The sequence below is a fragment of the Notamacropus eugenii genome, chromosome 7 (genome assembly GCF_028372415.1).
Source record: "Notamacropus eugenii isolate mMacEug1 chromosome 7, mMacEug1.pri_v2, whole genome shotgun sequence".
Lineage (NCBI taxonomy): Eukaryota > Metazoa > Chordata > Mammalia > Diprotodontia > Macropodidae > Notamacropus > Notamacropus eugenii.
The window spans coordinates 82,586,081-82,609,770 of NC_092878.1; the positions used below are offsets into that span (position 1 = coordinate 82,586,081).

The 23,690-nt window shown below is 36.4% G+C and overlaps 1 protein-coding gene across 9 annotated transcripts in view; it reads left to right on the plus strand.

The window, feature by feature from the left end:
* CLCN3 (chloride voltage-gated channel 3) overlaps window positions 1-23,690 on the plus strand; it is a 157,642-nt gene that overhangs the window by 47,128 nt on the left and 86,824 nt on the right. For all 9 annotated transcript variants that reach the window (XM_072623356.1, XM_072623360.1, XM_072623364.1 and 6 more), the window contains one exon: window positions 2,595-2,770. In XM_072623356.1, the coding sequence (XP_072479457.1) occupies window positions 2,611-2,770 (160 nt within the window). In that variant the 5' untranslated portion in view covers window positions 2,595-2,610. The remainder of the gene's footprint in view (window positions 1-2,594; window positions 2,771-23,690) is intronic.

Below are 23,690 nucleotides of genomic sequence, written 5' to 3' on the forward strand. Positions count from 1 at the left end.
TTTGTATATGGTAAGATTGAGTAAGGTTGAGATTATGAGGGTGAGGAATAGGAGAATATAAAAAAGCATGTGGATGGTTTAGTGACCCCTGTTCCCGTTTGAATTTGACAGTACTGCTCTAGGCAGCTCTTTTAACACTAAAAATTGAAGAGAATGTGCCCACTTGAGTTCATAGAGTGAGTTCCTTCACCTATGAGTTCTTCACATTAGTGAACTACAAGTACAGCCCTCATCCCTATCATATATTACATAGTTTATTCATAAATATAAAGATATAATCATCTGATAAGCTTGATAAGTCAAAGATGATGTTGATTTTAAAACCAGGAAAAATATAACACTAAAGAAAATTGAAAGACCATTTTCACTAATTAATACAGATACAAAATGCTAAATAAAATATTAGCCAGTCTTACATTAAGATAATTATTCTTTGAGTACTGAGGAATGGAACATTGATTCAGCATCAGAAAGACAAACATAATACAACATAAACCCAACTCCACCTCCAACAAATTTATCATATCGTTGTAAGAAATTGATAAATAATAATGATTCAAATTTTTAAAGACACTTAAAAGAATAAGTATAGAGGAATTTTACCCCAACATTATATAAAAATTTTGACCTCAAGTCAAGAACCAATATGTTATGTTATGGAGAAATATTAGAAGAATTCCAAAAACATGAAACAAGGGTGCCCGCTCACCACTTTTAACAGTGTTAGAAATTCTAGCATTTGAAATAAAACAAAAAAAAAATATTAAAACGATCAACATTGGAAATGCAAGGTAGAAATATTATTTGTAGTTGAAATGAAATTGTAGCTAGAAAATCCAGTAAACTATTAATGACAATAATAATAATATTACTACACTTGTGTTACATTCAAGAGTGTTATGGCTTTCTATTTCTGTCATGTGCTACCTTTAGAATATTCTATCCTTTTAGAGGTAATAATACTACTTGACAGTTTACAGACTACTCTCCTCATAACTCTACAAAGGTTAGGTAAAATACTGTCTAAATTAAAAAGAAATAAATATTCAATCAGTTTTCTTTTTATTATAATTTGATATATTCTAAGAAATTAGAAAAGTATAGATAGTTCAGTCTTGAAGATGATGAGCTTAGATACTATTGGCAACTAGTTACATTTCTCTGTTTTTGATGAATTGTTTTCTTGAGGAAATTTATATTCATGCAAGTAAACATAACTATTTTTATTATGTTATTTGGATTACAAAGAGAACCAGAAAAGTGTTAGTCATTATTTTAGGCCTTTATAACCACTCTGTGCCATTACTTTACCATAAATAGATTGTTTTTTGTATTCAGATTTCCCAATGTTTGTTTAGAAATCTTAAGGTAGCAGTACGTTTATAGCTCTAGAAGAATAGTTTTTCTACTCCTTATCTTTAGTATATGTCTAAAGATAATGGGTCCCTTTTTTTGAATTAAATTTTATTTTATTTTCAGTTACACATTCTCTCCTACCCCTTACCCTTCTTCCTCCATTGAAAAATCAAGAAGGATGAAACCCCTGTTACAAACGTGTAGTCAATCAAAACAGATTCCTTCATTGGCTAAGTCCAAAAAAAAAAAAAAATGTCTCAATCTGTTTTCTTGAGTCTTTCGGCTCTTTCAGAAAGTGGGTAATGTTTCATCTTGAGTCTTCTAAAATTGTCGTTGGTCATTTGATGAGCCCTATCTTACAAAGCTGTATCCTCTTCTGGTTGTATAAGACTACCTTTTCATCCCTTTATTCTTAGATCTTTTAAGACATCTGTTAACTGTACGCTTCTGTTAGATGCTAATTTTCATAGTCATACAATTTTAGATCTAGAAAGGGCAATGGAAGTCATCTAGTCCAACATCCTTCTTTTTACAGACAAGTAAGGTGAGATCATTGAGTTTCATTAATATCTGATATCATGTCCAAGATGGAATGACCTACCATCTAGAAATGATAAAAACATTATAGGAATCTATCAGTCCATGTGGAACTCTTAGATGTAACAAAATTGGAACTGTTAACTGTTGCTTGGTTTATGTTTATTTTCTGCCTTATGCTTTATAAAGTCCTTTCTATAATCACAACCTGTCTCCAAGATTTTGTTCTTTAGTGGAAAATTAGCAGGTAGAAATCTTTTAAAAGATTTAGATAATAGATAATGAATACTAGTTCCCTGTATAATTAAATGAGAATATTAAAAACAAGAACAGTAAAGATTAAATGATAGTCTTATTTATTGCTAGTGGTAATGAAAAATATAATTGTGATTTAATCTTTCATTAGGGAATAACCGTCTTACCCATGAGTATAAATTCAGAATATAACTAATGAATTAAAGAACAAAGATAGGATATTGTAGAACCAATAAAGCAACCATTTAGTACCTGATTTGTATCTTTGAAAAAGAGAATTTTTTCATAAGTAAACAGAATTGGTAAATTGGTAAATATAATATTGCCTTTAAACATTTTGAAATCTCATTTAGATTTTATCTTTTGGCATTGTTTATAAATTGTATAGTGTGATATTACATATCAAGAGAATATTAAAACAAAGCTTTTTCTAAAATTTTCTTTAGTTCATCAAATAAGTAAATGGAGTCTGAGCAACTGTTCCATAGAGGCTACTATCGAAACAGCTACAACAGTATAACAAGTGCAAGCAGTGATGAGGAACTTTTAGATGGAGCAGGGGTTATTATGGACTTCCAGACTTCTGAAGATGACAATTTGTTAGATGGTGATGCCTCAGTTGGTAAGTTGGCATTGCAGCTTCTATTTTGGGTAATGTATATTATTTGAAGTATTTATATGGAGGATTTAATTAATGTGAGATTTCCCAAGAATAAAATATTTTACTCTTTTGTTTGTAATAGTTCACTATTTTCAATAATTTTTCCTCTCTTTTTGACTTAATTTCACATGAAGAAGCTTGGATTTTAGCTATATTTAGAATTTGTGTAGTTGACAGAACTGATAAAATAACAGTTGTTTCTAAACTTTTTTCACTTGTTCCTAAACTCTTTCCCCTTGAAGCAATGTGATTTAGTACAGGAAGGAAGTGCCAGGGAGGAAGTGGTGTTGATAATCTTTTGGGGGAATGGAAGATGTGGTAAGGTAGAGGGAAATTGATAATTTTGGAGTATGAAAGAGTTACTGAGAGTTCTTGGAATTTGCAGCATGACAATCTCTTTAAAGCATCTCACTTTTATTTCAGTTGGCTAAGATGTTGGAGCTGCTATGGGGGAGCTGCTGTGGGGGTAACTTCAAAGCAGTAGTTACTCACTGGCTGCTTTCATCATTGTAAGACTGACTAGTTGAACATGATTGACCTTTTGTGAAGTTCTTGGAATATGATAATGGCTTTGGAAAAAGAACCTCTTCTTTAACCTTATGCTTTTGCCTTGTGTAAAAGAAGCTGGTGGTGTTTGCTAGAAAGGTTTTGAAAGATGGGGTAATTTATTAGCAAAGTAATACTCTAGGTCTACACAGATCAGAATAACAAAAGAAAAGTGCTTCCTTTTTATATAGTTGCATATAGAAGTTTTTTATAAGTCTGGGAAATGTTTAAAAATATTTTGCACTTTTTAGGTTTGTGCTCCTGAGAATAACAAAATCAGAAGTCATATTAAGTACTTTGAACACCAATTTGAGTTTTTATATATGGGCTAAGAAAATAGTGGAAGTAATTATTCCAAAATGTAGGAAAACATTTTTCAAGGATCACAGTGAAAATAACCAATCAATTCTGTTGTGGGGTGAAGGTGGGTAACATGAATGCAGGCAAGTAAGCAAAAAAATAACAAAACATCTTTGAGAGAGGGCTACCACTTTAGGGGAACAAGCAAGGCCTAGGAAGGCAAATCTGAGTTATTCTTTGAAGACAGTTTGGAATTCATTGAGGCTGACATGAGGAAGGAGTGATTTCCAGATGTGGGGAATCCCTTCTGAAAAAGCATAAAGGCAGGAAATAGGAATATCACGTACTTGGGAACAGCTAGCAGGTCAGTTTGAATGCAAAAGAGAATGCATGAAGGGCATTAATGTAAAATAAGACTGGAAAAAATAAATGATAGCCAGATTTGGAAGACTAAAGCCAAACCAATGAGTTTATATTTTCTTCTGGAGCTACTGAAGATTTTGGAATAGGATCATGATATGGTCATATTTGGAGAGAGGAGAGACTGGAGGATAGCGAGATGAATTAGGAGGCGAGTGTAAAATAGTCATGGAGAGAAGTGATACAGGCCTAAACTACTGTGATGGCCATGTGAGTGGAGAAACGAGTTGGATATAAGCGATGTTGCACAAAAATGATCAATTCGATTTGTAGCTGTTCATGTAATAGAAGGAAGGAAAGAGGAAAGAATGAGTCCTTAATTATCTCTTAATTCTTCTGAGTATATTTGTTACCTTTTTATCTCTCTATGTCTGATACTATTTTGTGGACATTTCTTTTGATGTACTTTCATTTACTTCTCTTATTCTGTAGCATTTTCTGTATTGGAGCTTTTCTTTAGTTGACTCATTGTCATTTTGGTAAGTTGTAATTTTCTTGTAGAAACTTCTGGTAATTTTGTTCTTTTTTCAGTATTTCTCTTGTTATCTTTGAGGAGGATCTCAAGGAGTTTATCTCTCTTTAGCTCTCTCTGCCATCTTTCTATAAATTGTCCTAGAAGTTCCACTGGACCATAAGTTAGAAGACCCAAGTTTTAGTCCAGGTGTTGTTATTAGCTAGCTATGTGACTGTTGTAAAATTCACTTAGCTTCTCTGGGCCTTAATATCCTTACCTAGATTAGAGCAGATAATCTCCAAAAACCTAGTCATAAATGTGTTGATTCTGTGTAAAAGGAGAGACTCAATTTCATGTAGCTTGATAAGGTAAGACCAGGATTGATTCTATTCAACTATTTATTATGTCCGAAGCACTGGAGGAAAGAGAAAGAAAAAAATGAAACAGTCCCTGTGATCCCTCATAGGATCACAGATTTAAGCGCTTGAACATTTGTCAATTGAAGTGGACTTGGAGCCAGTGGATCCCATGATGACCTCTGTATTTGTCACTGTGTAGATAACCAGACAAGCCATTTAACTTTTCTGAACATTTCTCATTTGTAAGTTATATTTATACTTCATAGCCACTTTATAAGTTGTGATGAAAACATTTATAAACCATAAAGTTCTGTATAAATTTGTTCATAGGCTTGTCATTTTTTTATCCTGAAGAGATCTAAGATGTTATCTAGTCCATTCTCCTCATTTTATACATTAGGTAGTGGAATTTAAAAAATTGATTGACTTGCCCAAGATCTCACAGGTAGGAAGTAGGCTCAGTGTAAATATTCAAAGTGAATTCTCCTGGCTCTGAATTTACTTTTCTTGATGAGACCTGATCCCTTAAGAAGATATATTGTTGTCATCAAGACTTCTTCTTCTTCTTCTTCTTTTTTTAAAATTTATTTATTTAACTTTTAACATTCATTTTCACAAAATTTTGTGTTCCAAATTTTCTCCCCATTTGTCCCCTTCCCCCACCCCAAAACACTGAGCATTCTAATTGCCCCTATCACCAGTCTGCCTTCTCTTCTATCATCCCTCCCTTCCCTTGTCCCCATCTTCTCTTTTGTCCTGTAGGGCCAGATAACTTTCTATACCCCATTACCTGTATTTCTTATTTCCTAGTAGCAAGAACAGTACTCGACAGTTGTTCCTAAAACTTTGAGTTCCAGCTTCTCTTCATCCCTCCCTCCCCACCCATTCTCTTTGGGAAGGCCAGCAATTCAGTATAGGCCATATCTGTGTAGTTTTGCAAATGACTTCCATAATAGTCATGTTGTATAAGACTAACTATGTTTCCCTGCATCCTATCCTGCCCCGCATTGCTTCTGTTCTCTCTTTTGATCCTGTCCCTCCCCAAGAGTGTTGACTTCAAATTGCTCCCTCCTCCCATTGCCCTCCCTTCCCTCATCCCCCCCACCCTGCTTATCCCCTTTTCCCCCACTTTCCTGTATTGTAAGATAGGTTTTCATATCAAAATGAGTGTGCATTTTATTCATTCCTTTAGTCGAATGTGATGAGAGTAAGCTTCATGTTTTTCTCTCACCTCCTTTCTTTTTCCCTCCATTAAAAAGTCTTTTGCTTGCCTCTTTTATGAGAGATAATTTACCCCATTCCATTTCTCCTTTTCTCCTCCCAATATATTTCTCTCTAACCGCTTAATTTCATTTTTTTAAGATATGATCCCATCTTATTCAATTCCCTCTGTGCTCTGTGTGTGTGTGTGTGTGTGTGTGTGTGTGTGTGTGTGTGTGTGTGTGTGTAATCCCACCCACTACCCAGATACTAAAAAGTTTCAAAAGTTAGAAATATTGTCTTTCCATGTAGGAATGTAAACAGTTCAACTTTAGTAAGTCCCTTATGACTTCTCTTTGCTGTTTACCTTTTCATGCTTCTCTTCATTCTTGTGTTTGAAAGCCAGATTTTCTTTTCAGCTCTGGTCTTTTCATCAAAAAGACTTGAAAGTCCTCTTATTTCATTGAAAGACCATTTTTTCCCCTGAAGTATTATACTCAGTTTTTCTGGGTAGGTGATTCTTGGTTTTAGTCCTAGTTCCTTTGACTTCTGGAATATGATATTCCACGCCCTTTGATCCCTTAATGTAGAAGCTGCTAGATCTTGTGTTATCCTGATTGTATTTCCACCATACTTGAATTGTTTCTTTCTAGCTGCTTGGAATATTTTCTCCTTGACCAGGGAACTCTGGAATTTGGCCACAATGTTCCTAGGAGTTTCTCTTTTTGGATCTCTTTCAGGCGGTGACCTGTGGATTCCTTGAATACTTATTTTGCCCTCTGGTTCTAGAATCTCAGGGCAGTTTTCCTTGATAATTTCATGAAAGATGATGTCTAGGCTCTTTTTTTGATCATGGCTTTCAAGTAGTCCCATAATTTTTAAATTGTCTCTCCTGGATCTATTTTCCAGGTCAGTTGTTTTTCCCATGAGATATTTCACATTATCTTTCATTTTTTCATTCTTTTGGTTTTGTTTTGTGATGTCTTGGTTTCTCATAAAGTCATTAGCCTGCATCTGTTCCATTCTAATTTTTATTTTATTTTATTTTATATTATTTTTATATTTTTTAAAATGTTTTTTAATGTTTAACAATCACTGCCATACAATTGAGATTTTATCCCCCCTACACCTACCCCCCACTACCCTCCTCCCTCCCCACGACTGCATACAATTCTGTATAGGTTGTACATATACTTTCCTATTGAGTACATTTTCACTATAGTCATGCTATGTAGTCGGACTAAAATAAATGGAAGAAATCATATAACAAATCAAAACATGATACACAAAAACATACACATACACAAACATGATCTGCTACATTCTGCGAATGACTTCCATATTTCTTTTTCTGAGTGTGGAAGGCATTTTGCCTTAGAGAACCACCATTGGGATTTTTTTTTTTAAGAAGTTCTTGTGTTATTATGAAATTCCAAGTCTACCAGAAAAAACTCTCACACACTGTGGTTGTTGCTGTGCACAAAGTTCTCCTGGTTCTGCTCCTTTCACTCAGCATCAGGTCATATAAGTCCTTCCAGGCCTGTCTGAAGTCTTCTTGTTCATCATTTCTTATGGCACAATAGTACTCCATTACATTCATCTACCATAATTTATTCAGCCATTCCCCAATTGATGGACATCCCCTTGACTTCCAGTTTTTGGCAACTACAAAGAGTGCTGCTATAAATATTTTTGTACATGTGGGATCCTTTCCCATTTTTATGATCTCTTGGGGATACAGTCCTAGTAGTGATATTGCTGGGTCAAAGGGTATGCACATTTTTGTAGCCCTTTGGGCATAGTTCCAAATTGCTCTCCAGAATGGTTGGATGCGTTCTCAGCTCCACCAACAATGAATTAGTGTTCCAACTCTCCCACATCCTCTCCAGCATTTATCATTTTCTTGTTCTGTCATGTTTGCCAATCTTATAGGTGTGATGTGGTACGTCAGAGTTGTTTTGATTTGCATCTCTCTAATCAATAGTGATTTAGAGCATTTTTTCATATGATTATAGATATCTTTAATTTCTTTCTCTGAAAATTGCCTGTTCATATCCTTTGACCATTTATCAATTGGGGAATGACTTGTATGATTATACATTTGAGTCAGTTCTCTATATATTCTAGAAATGAGGCCTTTATCCCCGAGCTTAGCTATAAAAATTCTTTCCCAATTTACTACATCCCTCCGGATTTTGGTTGCATTGTGTTCTATTCTGATTTTTAAAGAACTATTTTCTTCAGTGACCTTTTGGACCTCCTTTTCCATTTGGCTAATTCTGCTTCTTAAAGCATTCTTCTCCTCATTGGCTTTTTGAACCTCTTTTGTCAATTGAGTTAGCCTATTTTTCAAGATGTTATTTTCTTCAGCATTTTTTTTGGGTCTCTTTTAGCAAGGTGTTGACCTGCTTTTCATGCTTTTCTTGCATCTTTCTCATTTCTCTTCCCAGTTTTTCCTTTAACTCTCTAACTTGATTTTCAAAATCCTTTTTGAGCTCTTCCATGGCCTGAGCCCACTGAATATTTATTTTGGATGTTTGGGATACGGAAGCCTTGACTTCTATGTCTTTCCCTGATGGTGAGCTTTGTTCTTCCTCATCAGAAAGGATGGGAGGAGATATCTGTTCACCAAGAAAGTAGCCTTCTATGGTCTTATTTTTTTCCACCCCTTTCCTGGGCATTTTCCCAGCCAGTTACTTGACTTCTGAGTGTCCTCTCCACACCCACCTTGCCTCCAGATCTGCCCAGCCAGCGCCTGGGGTCTGAGATTCAAATGCTGCTTCCCAGCCTCAGGGCTTTTGGCTGGGGCAGGGCTGCTGTTCAGTGTGAGATTAGGTTCAGGTGCTCGGGGAAGGGGGGGGCAGGGCCGCCACATGGGGCTCAGTTCCCTCAGGGGGTTTATGTGGAGACCTTCAACAATGGATCCAGGCTCCTGCCTGCTTTGGGAGCCCCAGTCTGCGAGGGGGCCTGAGTTATGGGGACACCCTGCTCCCCTCTCGGCAAGCTGAAAAGACCCTCTCACTGACCTTTGGCACCTGTGGGTGGAGGGACCTACAGGGCCTCTGGAGATTCTATCCCTGAAGCCTGCTTGGATCTGCTCTTCTCGGTGTGGCATTGCCAAGGCAGGGCTGGGCTCTGCTCCGGGTCCGGTGCGCGATGGACCTTTCGTGTCAGTTTTTCAGGTCTCTCTGGAACAGAAATCTCGTCCACTCAGTTGTTCTGTGGCTTCTGCTGCTCCAGAATTTGTTGGGAGTTCTTTTTTACAGATATTTTATGGGCTGTGGGTTGGGAGCTAGCGTATGTGTGTCTTTCTACTCTGCCATCTTGGCTCCTCCCCCCAAGACTTCTTTATTGATGATATTTTGTTTGCATGCCATTGGGCTTTGTTCTAAAAATAAGTTGTTTTGGTCCCAGTAATCTCTTTTTAAAAAATGTTGAAGGTATATCTTGTGCATTGTTAATCTTGTCTTCTCAGGGTGGATATTGTAGGAGTCATTTAATAAAGAACAAAAGTTTGTCCCTAATGGCTGTGGCCAAATTGAGATTTGCTGAAGATACATATCAACTGAAACCTTGAAATACTATGTTTTGAACTAAAGAGTATGTAAATCTTAAAATTATTTAGATTGAGTCAGCCAGTTAAGCCAGTCATTGAAAAGTTTGTAAACTACATTTCAGGTGTTAAGAATTATTTTTCAGCAGTTATTGTCATTAAAGTAGCCATATAATTTTTGTCTTATGATAATGAAGTGTATATTGTCATACAGTTACAGTAATATATTCAGAGATGCTGATTTTACTCTTAGAAATGTAAATTTTGAATCTCCCACACTACCTCACACATTTTTCTATATATGGTAGATACAATATATGTTTATTAACATGATGAACAGAAAAATAAACTGCATGTGAAATAAGTTAATTACCTTTCTCCAAAGTTGAGGGATACAGAACCTTGTGTAAATGGATGGAGAAATTCTAAAAGGATTTCATATCTCCATTAGTTTTTTTTATGAAGTGGATTGGGGATAGAAATGAAAAGGTTGAGGGGGAATTCCTGATGATTTAAGTTCTTTTTTTTTATTCAAAAAGGAAAAAAAATGATCATAATTATTTTTAAAATGATAAAGTACTAATTATAATGAACTCATCCAAAATCATTTCCAAAAATGAACTGATTGGGAGATTTTATATAAAAGAATACCATTTCAGAATATTACTATGCTTTACATTGAGTTCAAACAGTGCAATAAAACTCAAATGATTGTTGGTCCTACCTTTAGGGGGTGTTGCAACATCAATTGTAAAATACGTGTGTTGCTACTAGGGAGATTTAAGATCATAGAGTCACAGTTTTAGAGCTAGAAGGTTTAGACCTTAGAGGTTACATCTACTCTAATTCTCTCATTGTACACATGAAGAAATAGAATGTGAACCCAGGTTTTTTGGTAGCAAAGAAAAGTGCTCTTTCTATAACACCATGTTACCACCCTTTTATTTGTTTTATAAGAAACATGAAAAGTCCATGATTGATCCTAATAGGAAAATATTCCCATTGTAATTGTATTATGGCATATATGCTATTTGTAAACTTCCCTCTTAATAATATTGGGAAGTTGGTGAAATGTGAAAACTGATATTTGAAAAAACAGTTAAAATAGAGGTGAGCCATTTTTATTGTAGTTTCTGGCTTCAGGAACCAGAAGGAAAAAATTGGGAAGTGTGACATATAAAAAGTTAAAGAGACATGGTTTCTAGGTAATTAATTATTTTACTAATCATTGCTAACAGATAATAAAAGAGGTCAGCCAAAGACCTCTCATGAAACCCATTTAGCCCTTACGTGCCCTTGGAAGAGTAGGTGTTCCTGAGAGCAGCAATCAACTTTGATTGGTTAACAGTTAATGAGAAAAATGATATAATGAGGGGCTGACCTATTATAATGAGTGTCTGGGAAATGGGTGCTCCGAAATCAACCCCAGCTTCAGGCAGTCTAGATAAAGAATTTATCCCCCTCTTCCCTAAGCATCAGAGTGGAACATAGTCGTCCAGAATTCACCTTACATTAAATTCTTTGTAATGTTTTCTAGTTGGGTAGGTCATCAGCTCCACTTAGATAAGATAGTTAGGTGGAGTAAATTTTTGTGAAAGGTCAGATATCTCACCAATAATTCATTATTTCATAATCATTCTTCTCAAAAGAGTCAGAGACTCAAAAGAACCAGAACTGTTAAAACTTTGATGGGCTGATGGAGTAATAATATATGTTATAGCAAAAATTGATAGTTCACTTTTATACAGTGCTTTAAAACTTAAAAAGTACCTTCCTTACAGTGGCTTAGTGAAGACATAAGAAAAATGAATGCTTCTTAAACATTTTATAAAATATTTTATTTAAAATGTCATTCCCCAGTGACATTTTCCCCTCTTCTTCAAAAATGGAACTCTCTTTCAACAAACTGAGCAGAACAAATGAACATCATTGCTCATGTCTGAAAAGATCCGCTTTATTCAACAACTCTAAGGAAGGTTGGAAGCATACTTTAATATCAAGTCCTCTCACATCACAGTTGGTCACTGCGTTGACTGCTTTTGGGGTAGGTGTTGTTTTCAGCGAGGTGGTGCAGCGAATAGAGTACTGATCCTGGAGTCAAAAAGATCTGAGTTCAAATATATCTTTATTTCTGTGATGTCTGGCAAATCACTTAACCTCTGCTTTCTTCGGTTTCCTCAGTTATAAAATGGGAATGATAATAGCATTTTAATGAAAATCAAATGAGACAATATTTGTAAATCACTTAGTGCCTGTCTTGTAAGTACTTACTCTTTTCTTCTTGCATGTAGATTATTGTGTAAATTGTTTTTCTGGTTCTGCTTTGCTTTTCCCTGGATCAGTTCTATGTGTCTTCCTAGGAAAAATAAGCACTTCAAAAATAGTAGCTTTGCAGATCTTATCAAGAAGTATAACAAACAAGCCTCGATGAGGATAACTTCTGGTACAACTGTAGAAAACTCTCCACAGAATTTAAAAATACTTTTCAAAAAAGCATTTACTGCTGTTGACATTCTCCTTTAAATAGCATTCTCAGAATAATAAACTAAGAAAAATAAACTCTTTTTCTTTTGGAGACTCTTTAATATCTCTGTTTACAAGTGAAGAACTTGAAACAAAAAAATTAAAATAAGAAATGGAAGTACTTTTTTTTTGCCAGCCAATTTGTGCTGTTGTGCCCTTTTATCCAAGATTCAAAGGTAGAAATGTAAATGATGATAGTATTACTACTTTTTTTTTATTATTTTATTTGTTTTCAGTGTTCTGCAATCACTTCCATATAACTTTGATTTTTCTCCTCCCTCCCTCTCCCTCCCTGAGATGGCATACAGTTTTATGTGGGTTCTATACATACATTCCTACCGAATACATTTTCACCTTAGTCATTTTGCATAGAAGAATTAAAATGAATGGAAGAATTCATAAAACAAACCAAAATATAATACAAAAGAAAATGATCTGCTACATTCTGAGATCCAATTCCATAGTTCTTTCTCTGAATGTGGAAGGCATTTTGCCTTAAGAGACCAACTGGGAATTTTTTATGTCCTTGCATTGCAATGAAGCACTAAGTCTACCAGAAAAATCCCTTGCACACTGTGGTTGTTGCTGTGTACAAAGTTCTCCAGGTTCTGCTCCTTCTACTCAGCATCAGTTCATATAAGTCTTTCCAGGCCTCTCTGAAGTCTTCCTGTTCATTCTTTCTTATAGCACAATAGTATTCTATTACATTCATATACCACAATTTATTCAGCCATTCCCCAATTGATGGGCATCCCCTTGATTTCCAGTTTTTGGCCACCACAGATAGAGCTGCTATAAATATTTTTGTACATATGGGACCCTTTCCCATTTTTATGATCTCTTGGGGGTACAGTCCTAGAGGCAGTATTGCTGGGTCAAAGGGTATGCACATTTTTGTAGCCCTTTGGGCATAGTTCCAAATTGCTCTCCAGAATGGTTGAATCAGCTCACAGCTCCACCAGCAATGAATTAGTGTTCCAATTCTCCCACATCTTCTCCAGCATTTATCATCATCCTGTTTTGTCATGTTAGCCAATCTGATAGGTGTGATGTGGTATTTCAGAGATGTTTTGATTTGCATCTCCGTAATCAATAGTGATTTAGAGCATTTTTCGTATGACTATAGATAGCTTTAATTTCTTCATCTGAAAACTGCCTGTTCATATTCTTTGACCATTTATCAATTGGGAAATGACTTGTATTATTTACATTTGACTCAGTTCTCTCTATATTTTAGAAATGAGGCTTTTATCACAGACACTAATTGAAAAGATTCTTTCCCAGTTTTCTGCTTCCGTCCTAATCTTGGTTGCGCAATGGATTTAGTTGTGCAAAAACTTTTCAATTTAATGTAATCAAAATTATCCATTTTGCACTTCATAATGTTTTCTGTCTCTTATTTAGTCAAAAATTCTTCCCTTCTCCATAAATTTGATAAATATACTATTCCTTGCTCCACTAATTTGTTTATATTATCAATCTTTATACCTTGATCATGTACTTATTTGGACTTTATTCTTGTGTTCAGTGTCAGGCATTAGTCTATGCCTGGTTTTTGCCACACTGTTATCCAGTTTTCCTAGCAATTTTTGTCAAACAGTGAGTTCTTATTCCCAGAAACTGGGGTCCTTGAGTTTATCATACAGTAGATTGCTAGGGTAGACGCTATAAAATATTTAAGAATCTACCTGCTAAAACAAACCCAGGGACTATATGAACACAATTACAAAACACATTTCACACAAATAAAGTCAGATCTAAGTAAGTGGAAAAACATCAGTTGCTCATGGGTAGGCCGAGCTAATGTAATAAAAATGACAATTCTACCTAAATTAATTTTCTTATTCAGTGCCATACCAATCAAATTATCAGATAATTATTTTGTAGAACTAGAAAAAATAATATCAAAATTCATCTGGAAGAACAAAAGGTCCAGAATATCAAGGGAACTAATGAAAAGAAAGGCTAGGGAAGGTGGCTTAGCTCTACCAGATCTCAAATTGTATCATAAAGCAGCAATTGTCAAAACCACTTGGTACTGGCTAAGAAACAGAAGGGTAGACCAGTGGAATAGAATAGGTACTTAAGACACAGTAGTCAATGAATATAGCAATCTACTGTTTTTGTTTTTATAATATCTGGAAATTATAGATGTCTTGATTGAAAAAGAACTGAGAAATATAGTGCCTTTGCCTTATGTCACAACAATCAGAAGAGCATTATAGCCCTGTGGAGGGGTGGGTTTGGGGTGCCTGATTAACTGAACAAAACCATATATAAAAAGCCTTCCAAGGGAAGAATTTTCTGGAACTTGGTGCTAACCACTCTTCCCCTAATATTATTAGAGACATATTCCATTGACATTTTTTAAAGGAGATGGTAAACCAACAAAAAGCAGGAAGAAATCCTTCCATTTAAGCAGATTTGAACTCTCAAGTCTAAGAGAATTACTTAAGGGTAGTGTAAGGCTAAGCAATTTTTACCATGTGTTAGAGGTAGGATTTAAAACCAGGTCTTCTTGTTTCCAACTTGGCACTGACCCTTGATCCATTATGCTACATTGCCTGTCAGTGAAACATTTGTAAATTATGAATGTGTGGATCAATTTATTAGACAGTTTTGTGTGTAATGGGATAATGTGTATATATATATATATATATATATATATATATATATATATATATATATATATAATAAAGTGCTTTGAAAAAATTAAAAGCAATAGCTGTGTAAATGAATTAGGTATTAGAGACTGGTTATATTCATAAAAATAATGGAGCAGGAAAATTAAGGGCATATATCCTATGTTGCAAACTTTTATATATAGTAACTGTTATTATTTATCATTATTAAGACTAAAGAAGAATTTAAACAGGTCTAACTTTAAATTTAAACAGTTTTTAAACAAAGAACATAGAGATATTTTGCTTTTTTGTCTGAAAAAATTTTATATAGGGTAATTCTTAAAACACCCCATAAGTGATGGAGCTGTGAACTGATCCAACTATTATGGAGAGTTATTTGGAATTATGCCCAAATGACTATAAAACTTTGCATATGCTTTAATCCAGCAATACTGCTTCTAGGGCTGTAGCCCAATGAAACCATTAAAAACAGGAAAAGGACCCACATGTACAAAGATATTTATGGTAGCTCTTTATGTAGTGACCAAGATTTGGAAATTGAGGGGATGCCTATCAGTTGGGGAATGGCTGAACAAGTTGTGCCATATGAAGCACTGTTGTGGTGTCTGAAGCTGTAAGAAATAATGAACAAGCGGATTTCAAAAAAATCTGGAAAGACTTATATGAACTGATGCTGAGTGAAATGAGCGGAACCAGGTGAACATTGTACACAGCAACAACCACATTGTTCAAAGACTGACTTTGATAGGCTTAGCTCTTCTCAGCAATGCAGGGATATAAGAAAACTCCAAAAGACTCACAGTGGAAGATGCTATCCACATCCAGAGAATGAACTTTGGAGTCTGAACGTGGATGGAAGCATACTATTTGCTCTTCTTTTGTTCTTTTTTTTCCTTTTTTCTTGTGGTTTCTCCCATTAGTTGTAATTCTTTTTTACATCATGACTAATGTGAAAATGGGTTTAATGTGAATGCATGAGTAGAAGATATATCAGATTGCCTGCCATCTTGGTGAGGGGGGAGGAGGAGAGGGAGAATATTTAAAACTCAAGATCTTACTGCAGCCAATGTTGAAAACCAAAAAATTAATTAATTTATAAAAAATAAGAGAAGCTTATGATCTGAGCCACAGTCAGCTCTAGGTCTTATTTTAACTGACTATATAGAGCTTCTTCACCTTTGGCTACAAAGTATATAATTAATCTGATTTCTATATTAATCATCTAGTGATGTCCATGTATAGAATCCCCTTTTGGTTGTTGAAAAAGAATGTTATGAACAGTGAGTTATCTTGACAAAACTCTGTTTGTCTCTGCCCTGCTTCATTTTGTACTCCAAGGCCAAACTTGCCTGTCATTGTAATTATCTTTTAATTTCCTGCTTTAGCATTCCAATCCCATATCATTGAATGTGACATCATTTTTCAGTGTTATTTCTAGACCATGCTATAGGCCTTCATAGAACTGATCAACTTTAGCCTCTTTGGCATCAGTGGTTGGAGTCAAGACTTTTATTACTGTGATGCTGAATGGTTTGCTTTGGATTTGAATATATACCTTCTTGCCATTTTTGAGATTATACTCCAAGATAAATAGGAAATAATTAACAGACTTAAGGCACTAGAATTAAGATGGGTTAGGAAAGGCTTTTTTTATGAGATGGAATTTTAGTTGGGATGTAAAGGAAGCCAGGGAGGTCAGTAGATGGAGTTGAGGAAGGAGAGTATTCCAGGTATAGCATACAGTCAGAGAAAAACACCTGGAGCCAGAGATGGAGTGTCTTATTCATGGAAGAGCTGGGAAGCCAGTGTTAGTATATTGAAGAGTAACTAGAGGAGAATAAGGTCTAAAAAGATTGGAAGGGTAGTGGGGTGGGACAGTGGATTGAATGGCTTTGAATGCCAAATAGAAGATTTTGTATTTGATCCTTGAGAAGAAAGGGAATAGAATTCATTGAGTAGGTGGATGACATGGTTGGATTTGCACTTTAGAAAAATCATTTTGGTGACTGAATGTAGGATGGATTGTAAGTGGGGAGAAACTAGAGGCAGGCAGATCCATCAGCAGGCTATTTCAGTAGTCCAGGTGTGAATCATGAAGGTCTGTGCCAGAATGGTGGCAGTGTCAGAGGAGGGAAGGGGTGTACTTGAGAGGTGTACTTGCAAAGGTAAACGAACAGGCCTTAGCAGCAGATTTGATATAAGCAGTGAGAGATAGTGAGGAGTTCAGGATGACTCCCAGTTTCTAGGCCTGAGGGACTGGGAGGCTGATGTAATTGAGAGGGTTTAAGGGGAAAGATAATGAACTCTTTTGTATGTATTGAGTTTAAGATGTTTACTGGACATCCAGTTTGAGATGTCTGGAAGGCATTTGGAGATGTGAGATTGGCGATCAGCAGAAAGGTTGGTCAGGATAGGTGTATTTGAAAGCCATCAGCATAGAGATGGTAATGAATTCTTTGGGAGTTAATGAGATCACCAGGTGAAGTATAGAGGGAGAAAGTTAGAGGGCCCAGGACAGAGTTCTGAGGGATACCTAAGGTTAGAGGGTGTGGGTGGAGGACCCAACAAAGCAGACAGAAAGAGTGATCAGATAGATAAGAGGAGAGTGTGGTGTTTCAAAAACTTAAGAGTACCAAGAAGAGAATACCAAAGGAGGAGAGAGTGATCAACGTTGTCTGAATTGCTAATGTATGAAATTATGAAATGGGGGCAGGCATGCCTGATTATTTGAGTACTTTCTGGGAAAGACCATGATTGGTAACAGAAAGCGGAGCTACAAGTCACACTTTAACATGACACAAAGGGTATAGAAACTTCATGGGAGATGGTGAAAGGAGGCAATGTAAAGGAAGAGAATGGGGAGGGGGAGAGGCAAACTGTATCACTCATAACTGTGGATTAAAATTGGAAGCACTTGAACAGCTTGGACCCAATGGAGATGAAAGAGTGCTGGGAGCAGGGAGTGGGGGGGAGGGAAGGGGGTGGAGGAAGTGGGGTAGGTAAGGGAGGGGAAGGACTTAGAGATCTCATTTTTATGGGTTTGTTGTTTTTTTTTTTTTTGAAAGGAGACTCATCTGTGCCACCTTAAGGTTAGGTTAACCTTTAAGGTTGACTTATACAAATCATTTCAGAGTTCTCAGTATAACTTTAAAGTTAGTATGTCCATATCATCTCAGAATTATTGGCACTCTTTGGTATCTGCTGGTGTTAATACTGACGTCTGGAGCTTGCCTGAGATTTACATATTAAAGGACCAGAAGACCCCGATAGCAATTCCTAGATGTTTCTGCTGATTCAGCATATAATACCAGGAGGTGAATTTTGGTTAATATGTGATACAATTTGTAAATTATGCTCCTTTGGTCTTTGGAACACTTTGTATATGACTTCTGGGTTCCCCTATTGCCCCCTCCTTTGTAGAATACTGGCTACCTAGAAACTTACCATAATGACTGGGAGTTGTGTAGGGTGGTAGGGGTCAGGGAGATCAAAACAAGATACAGTTTTAACCCAGTGTCAGAAGCTGCAGAGAGAATAAGGATTGAGAAAAGGCCATTGGATTTGACTACTAAGAGTTCATTAATAACTTTAGAGAGAGTGGTTTTGGTGGAATGATAAAGTTGGAAGCCAGATTGTAAGGGGTTAAGAAGAGAGTTAGAGGAGAGAATGTGGAAGTACTCATTAAGAAAGAGGAGGAACATATTGCTTCAAGACACACTGCCAAGACATTTCCTTAAATTCCTCTTTTATTTTTCTTTATCTCCTTATATTTAATACTTTGCCACAGAGTAGATATTTTGTAAAATATTTGATGTTACATAAATTACTTGTATATCTCATAAACATTAGCTGACTATATTTTCCGATTAATCTTTTAACATTTTTTTGTTTCATCTTCCTTAATTCATAGAATTACTGTAAACTTCTGAGTAGTGAATTTCTATCAGTCTCTTCTAACTGCCTTCTAGGACTGGGGATATTTATTAGACATAAAATATTTTCAGATTTTTAAAGCAATTGGCAAGATTTTTCTCATTGCAGTAGTGGCTGGTAGATAAATAACTACATATGCAGATATTAACATCTTTAGTTGTTGGGCTTGTGGACTAGTGGTCCATAAAAAAAGAAGCAATATATAGTCTACTATAAAGATGTGGATGGATCATGTTATTACTTAGATGTGTGATTTCAAACAAGCAATAACAACTTTTTACCTCAGTTTTCTTATCTGAAAAAATGGAAGAATAACCAATAATAACCTTATATTCCACAAGATTTTTGTGCATTCAAAAGTTGAGCCCTATAAATTCAAGATTTAAAAATAGTAATTGTTGCTGCTTTGATACCAGTGCAACCGAATGCTGGACTTGTATTTTGAAAGCCCTGACTTCACATCTCAACTTTGTCACAGTAGCTAGGTTATTGTGATCAAGTCACTTAGCCACTCTGATTCTCCTTCCTCATCTGTAAAACAGATAATAAGGACAGAGCTCAAAGGTATATTATAAGGATTGAATGAGATAATACATGTAAGATGTTTTATAAACATTAAGACACTATATGAATGTCTTGTATTATTTACTAGCAGCACAAATATAAAATGGGAACTTTCAGAAATTCTGACTCAGAATTTAAACTTAATGCCACTGTTTGAAACCATTAAGTTAACGTACTCTGACAATGACCCTGCTTTTCCTGGGTGTACCTAGATATAAAAGGCTTTAAGTAACACAAAACTGCTGTAAAGCAGATAGAAACTGATCCTACAAGCCCTGTCTTTAGCCCTTAGGAGAAACCATAAACCATATTTGGGTAACATTGCCTGTATTTGCAGCAGCAGACAGTTGATATATTCACAATAAGTGAAAGCATGGCAGTTCACACCTTCAAATTGGCACTTATTAGCTTGATAGAATTTGTATTTATATCAACTTTGTAGATGTGCAAAACCTGAGAAACGGTTGATGAGGTCTAGAGATCTTTGATATACCTTCCCTTCAACTAGTTTTGGAATTCAGCTGAAACCACCTTTTCTCTTTCTCATTGGAACAACCCTGTTTCAGAAGACTTGTAATTTTAAGGTATATTATCTCTACAGGAGAAATAACAGAAGCCATCCTTGTAAGGATTAATCAAAACTTAAGAAAAGCCAAAGGAAATTGTCATTGGTTCTCTTAGAGTGATAGAATGTTTGATTATTTTGCCCAGTTCCTTCATTTTACATAAGAAGAAATTGAGGTCCTTCTGAACCTTAGGGAAGTGACTTTTTTAAGGTCACACAGCTAATTTGTATTGGAATTAAGTTTATCATCACATATAAACATCCCTTTGTTCATATAATCACATACTCTAAATCAGACTTTGTGACTCTTGTCTAAACTTTGGTTTTCTCACTCCTGAGGTCTCACTCCTTGGTTGTGCTCCTTTGGTTGTGGTAAGTAAGGTATGATAAGAAGAAGGGAGGGAGAAAAATTGGAACTAAAATTTTTTTAAAAATTAATTTATTTGTTTTTAGTTTTCAACAATCACTTCCATAAGTTTTAAATTTTCTCCCCTTCCCTTTCTTCTCCCTCCCCAAGAGAGCATACAGTCTTATATGGGTTCTGCATACATGCTTATTAAACATATTTTCACATTAGTCACATTGCATAGAAGAATTAAAACGAATGGGAGAAACCATGAGAAAAACCATACCAAAACAAAACATAACACAAGAGAAAATAGTCTGCTTCATTCTGCCTTCCGATTCCATAGTTCTTTCTTTGGATGTGGTTGGCATTTTGCCTCAATAGTCCTTTGGGAATGTTTTAGGTCCTGTGAAGGGCTAAGTCTATCAGAAATAGTCCTCGCAAACTGTGGTTGTTACTATGTACAATGTTCTCCTGGTTCTGCTCATTTCACTTAGTATCAGTTCATAGAAGTCCTTCCAGGTTTTTCTGAAGTTCAACTGTTTGTCATTTCTTAATATTTTGTTATATTCATATACTATACCTTGTTCAGCTATTCCTCTTCCAGTCCTTGGCCACCAGAAAAAGAGCTGTTATAAATATTTTTGTACATGTGGGACCTTTTCCCATTTTTATGATATCTTTGGGATATAGCCCTAGAAGTGATATTGCTGGGTCAAAGGGTATGCACATTTTTGTAGCCTTTTGGGCATAGGAACTCAAAAATTTTTAAATAAATGTTTAAAAAATAAAAGATCTATTAAGAAAATTTGTAACATCCTTCCTGGGTCATCATGGCCAAATTTTTAGAATTCCTTGATTGATTCTCTATCTCGCTTCCCTTGACAAGCGAATTTACACCTTTTCTTCCCTCTTCTCCTCATCTTCCCAGTGTTTCCTGCCCGCTTTGTCTTTCAGCAGATGCCATTGCATTACAATAAATTTGAAAATCTAGGCCTGACTATTATGAGTTCACGCTCATCTCTCCCCTTCTCTACATCTCAAAGGTCCTTTACCTATGCATCCATCTTCTTCTTTACTCCTATCCCTCAAGCAGAAGTCTTCCTTCTCTTTACTGATGAAGACCCCTTCACCTGTACACACTAGCCCATTCCCTTCTCATTTCCTACAGGATAATCTTTGGTCTCCATATCTACTGACTCTTTCTCAGTGCTTACAAAGATGCTTGGTTCATCTTCATCCTTTGAAAAACCTTCCCAAAATCCTGGTAATCCCTCCCTATATTTGCCCAAATTTCCCAACCCTTCATTACCAAACATTTGGAAAGAATCTGGATTCTCCCTTCTCAGCTTATTGTATTCTGACTTCTGATCCCATCAGTTGATGAAAATTGCTCTCTACAAGGTGACCAATGATCTCTTACTTGCTAGACCAAAAGAACTTTTCTCGGTCTGCCAGGCCTAGAGGCCTGAGGGCTACCCGAGTCTTACCTTACCTGTCCCAGGACTTTGGTTTTCCAAACCGGATAAACGTATGAGAGAAGAGACTTTCCGGAGTCGAACAAGGGTTAGGCTTTATTCAGGGTCCTGGTTACATGTGCAGGGGGAGCTCTTCCTTAGAAGGGAGAGAGAAATCTCCCAAGGAGGCAAAGATCTTACAGTAAGAGATTGGAAGCAGAAGTATAAGTGGGGAGAGAGGGGGAGGGGAGAGCGAAGAGAGGAAAAACAGAGCCTTCTGTCCTGTCAGGGCCCCTCCGCGCTAAGAGCGCCTTCAGGCTTTCCTGACCCTAATTAAGCTCTCTGGCCGTGTAGTTTGCACCTGAATACCGTGCCTGTTAGATAACAATAGGTGTGCCCAGATCCGGGACAGTCTCGAAGGCAGGGATGCTCCTCCCATCACGTTTCTCACAGGAAGAGGCGGAAATATACGAGATAGCTCGGTCTCACTCCTCGATTCCCTGGTGTTTCATGGGGGGCCTCATGAGAACTCTAAGATTTAGAAGTTCCCACCTTTACCCGCCCGAGACTGTCCACATTGAATTGAGCTTCCCCCCCCAACATCGGTCCTCTGTGTTCACTCTGCAACTTTTATCACTGATGATTCCTTTCTTAACCTGGGTATTCTCTCTTCCCTTTACTTTCAAGACTGTGCTCTTTCTCAGATCTCCTATCTGTATATATTTTATCCCTTCACCAATCAGTCTGTAAACTCAATAAACATAAGAATTGGCTTCTTGAAACTTCTACTCCTCCCTTGTATGTAGCATAGTACTTTCATTTCTCTCATCACTGACTTTTCCTTTCCTCTTACTGTCCCAGTACTGTCCCATTGCTCAGGGATGTATAGAGATGAGAAATGATATATGAGCTAGGGCTTAAAGGTCAGAGATTAGGGTGAAGTCAGAGATGGTGGCCCTTAGCGCAAGGGGAGGCAGTTTTGCTTCCAGCAGATGATGAGAGTATGGTGGTGGTAGAAGTAGTAGCATGGTCATTCCTCCATTTCAACTCTAGGACCATCTATGCCACTGTATTCCCCAGTCTCCCTAACCAAATGACCTTGTCTCTCAACCATATACCTTTTCTTTCCCAGTCTAAGGGTCCCATTTTTCTTTCAACTCAACCACTAAGTACTTAGTATATGCAAGGCACTGTGCCTGTTGCTCCAAGAACTTATGTTCAACGGAGAGGTCACAAAGTATATATAAAATAAATACAAGATGGTTTCCAGGGAAGTAGTTACAATTAGAGACATCCACTTGGGGATTTCCATTAGGAAACATCTTGGGTAGAATGTGATAAATGAGATGAGCTTAGAAGGGAACTGGGGATCCCACGAGGTAGAAGTGAAGAGAAACAGCATTACGGGCATGGCGTACAGCCTGTAGAAAGGCACATAGGAAGACAATAGAGGACATTACGGGGAATAATGGAAAATCAGCCTGAGAAGGTAGGTTGGAGCCAGACTGTAAAGAATTTTAAATGCCAAACAAAGCAGTTTGTATTTTATTCTAGAGGCATTGGGAAGCTACTAATGTTTTATGAGCAGGGGAGTGACATGATCAGAACTGTGTTTTAGAGTTACCACCTTGGCATTTATGTGAAGAATAGATTGGAAAGAGGAGAGATTCAAAACAAGGATAACCAGTAGGAGGCTGTTGAAATAGTGTAGGTGAGAGGTAATGTACTATTTCCTCACTTCTGCTTCTGCAGCTCAGCTCAAGTGCCACCTTCATGAGTCTTTTCCTGATCTTTCCATATTACTAGTGCCTTCCCTCCCTCCCCCAAATTACCTTGTGTTTATAGATATTGTATATTGTGTATATCTATATATAGCATATAGATATTTATATTGTATTTATAGATATTATATGTCATTTTGTAGAGAGCAGTTATCAGTAAGTGGTAGGTATTTTGTATATTATTACGTATACACTTGTCTCTCTAACTTGACTGTAAACTTCTTGTGGGCAGGGA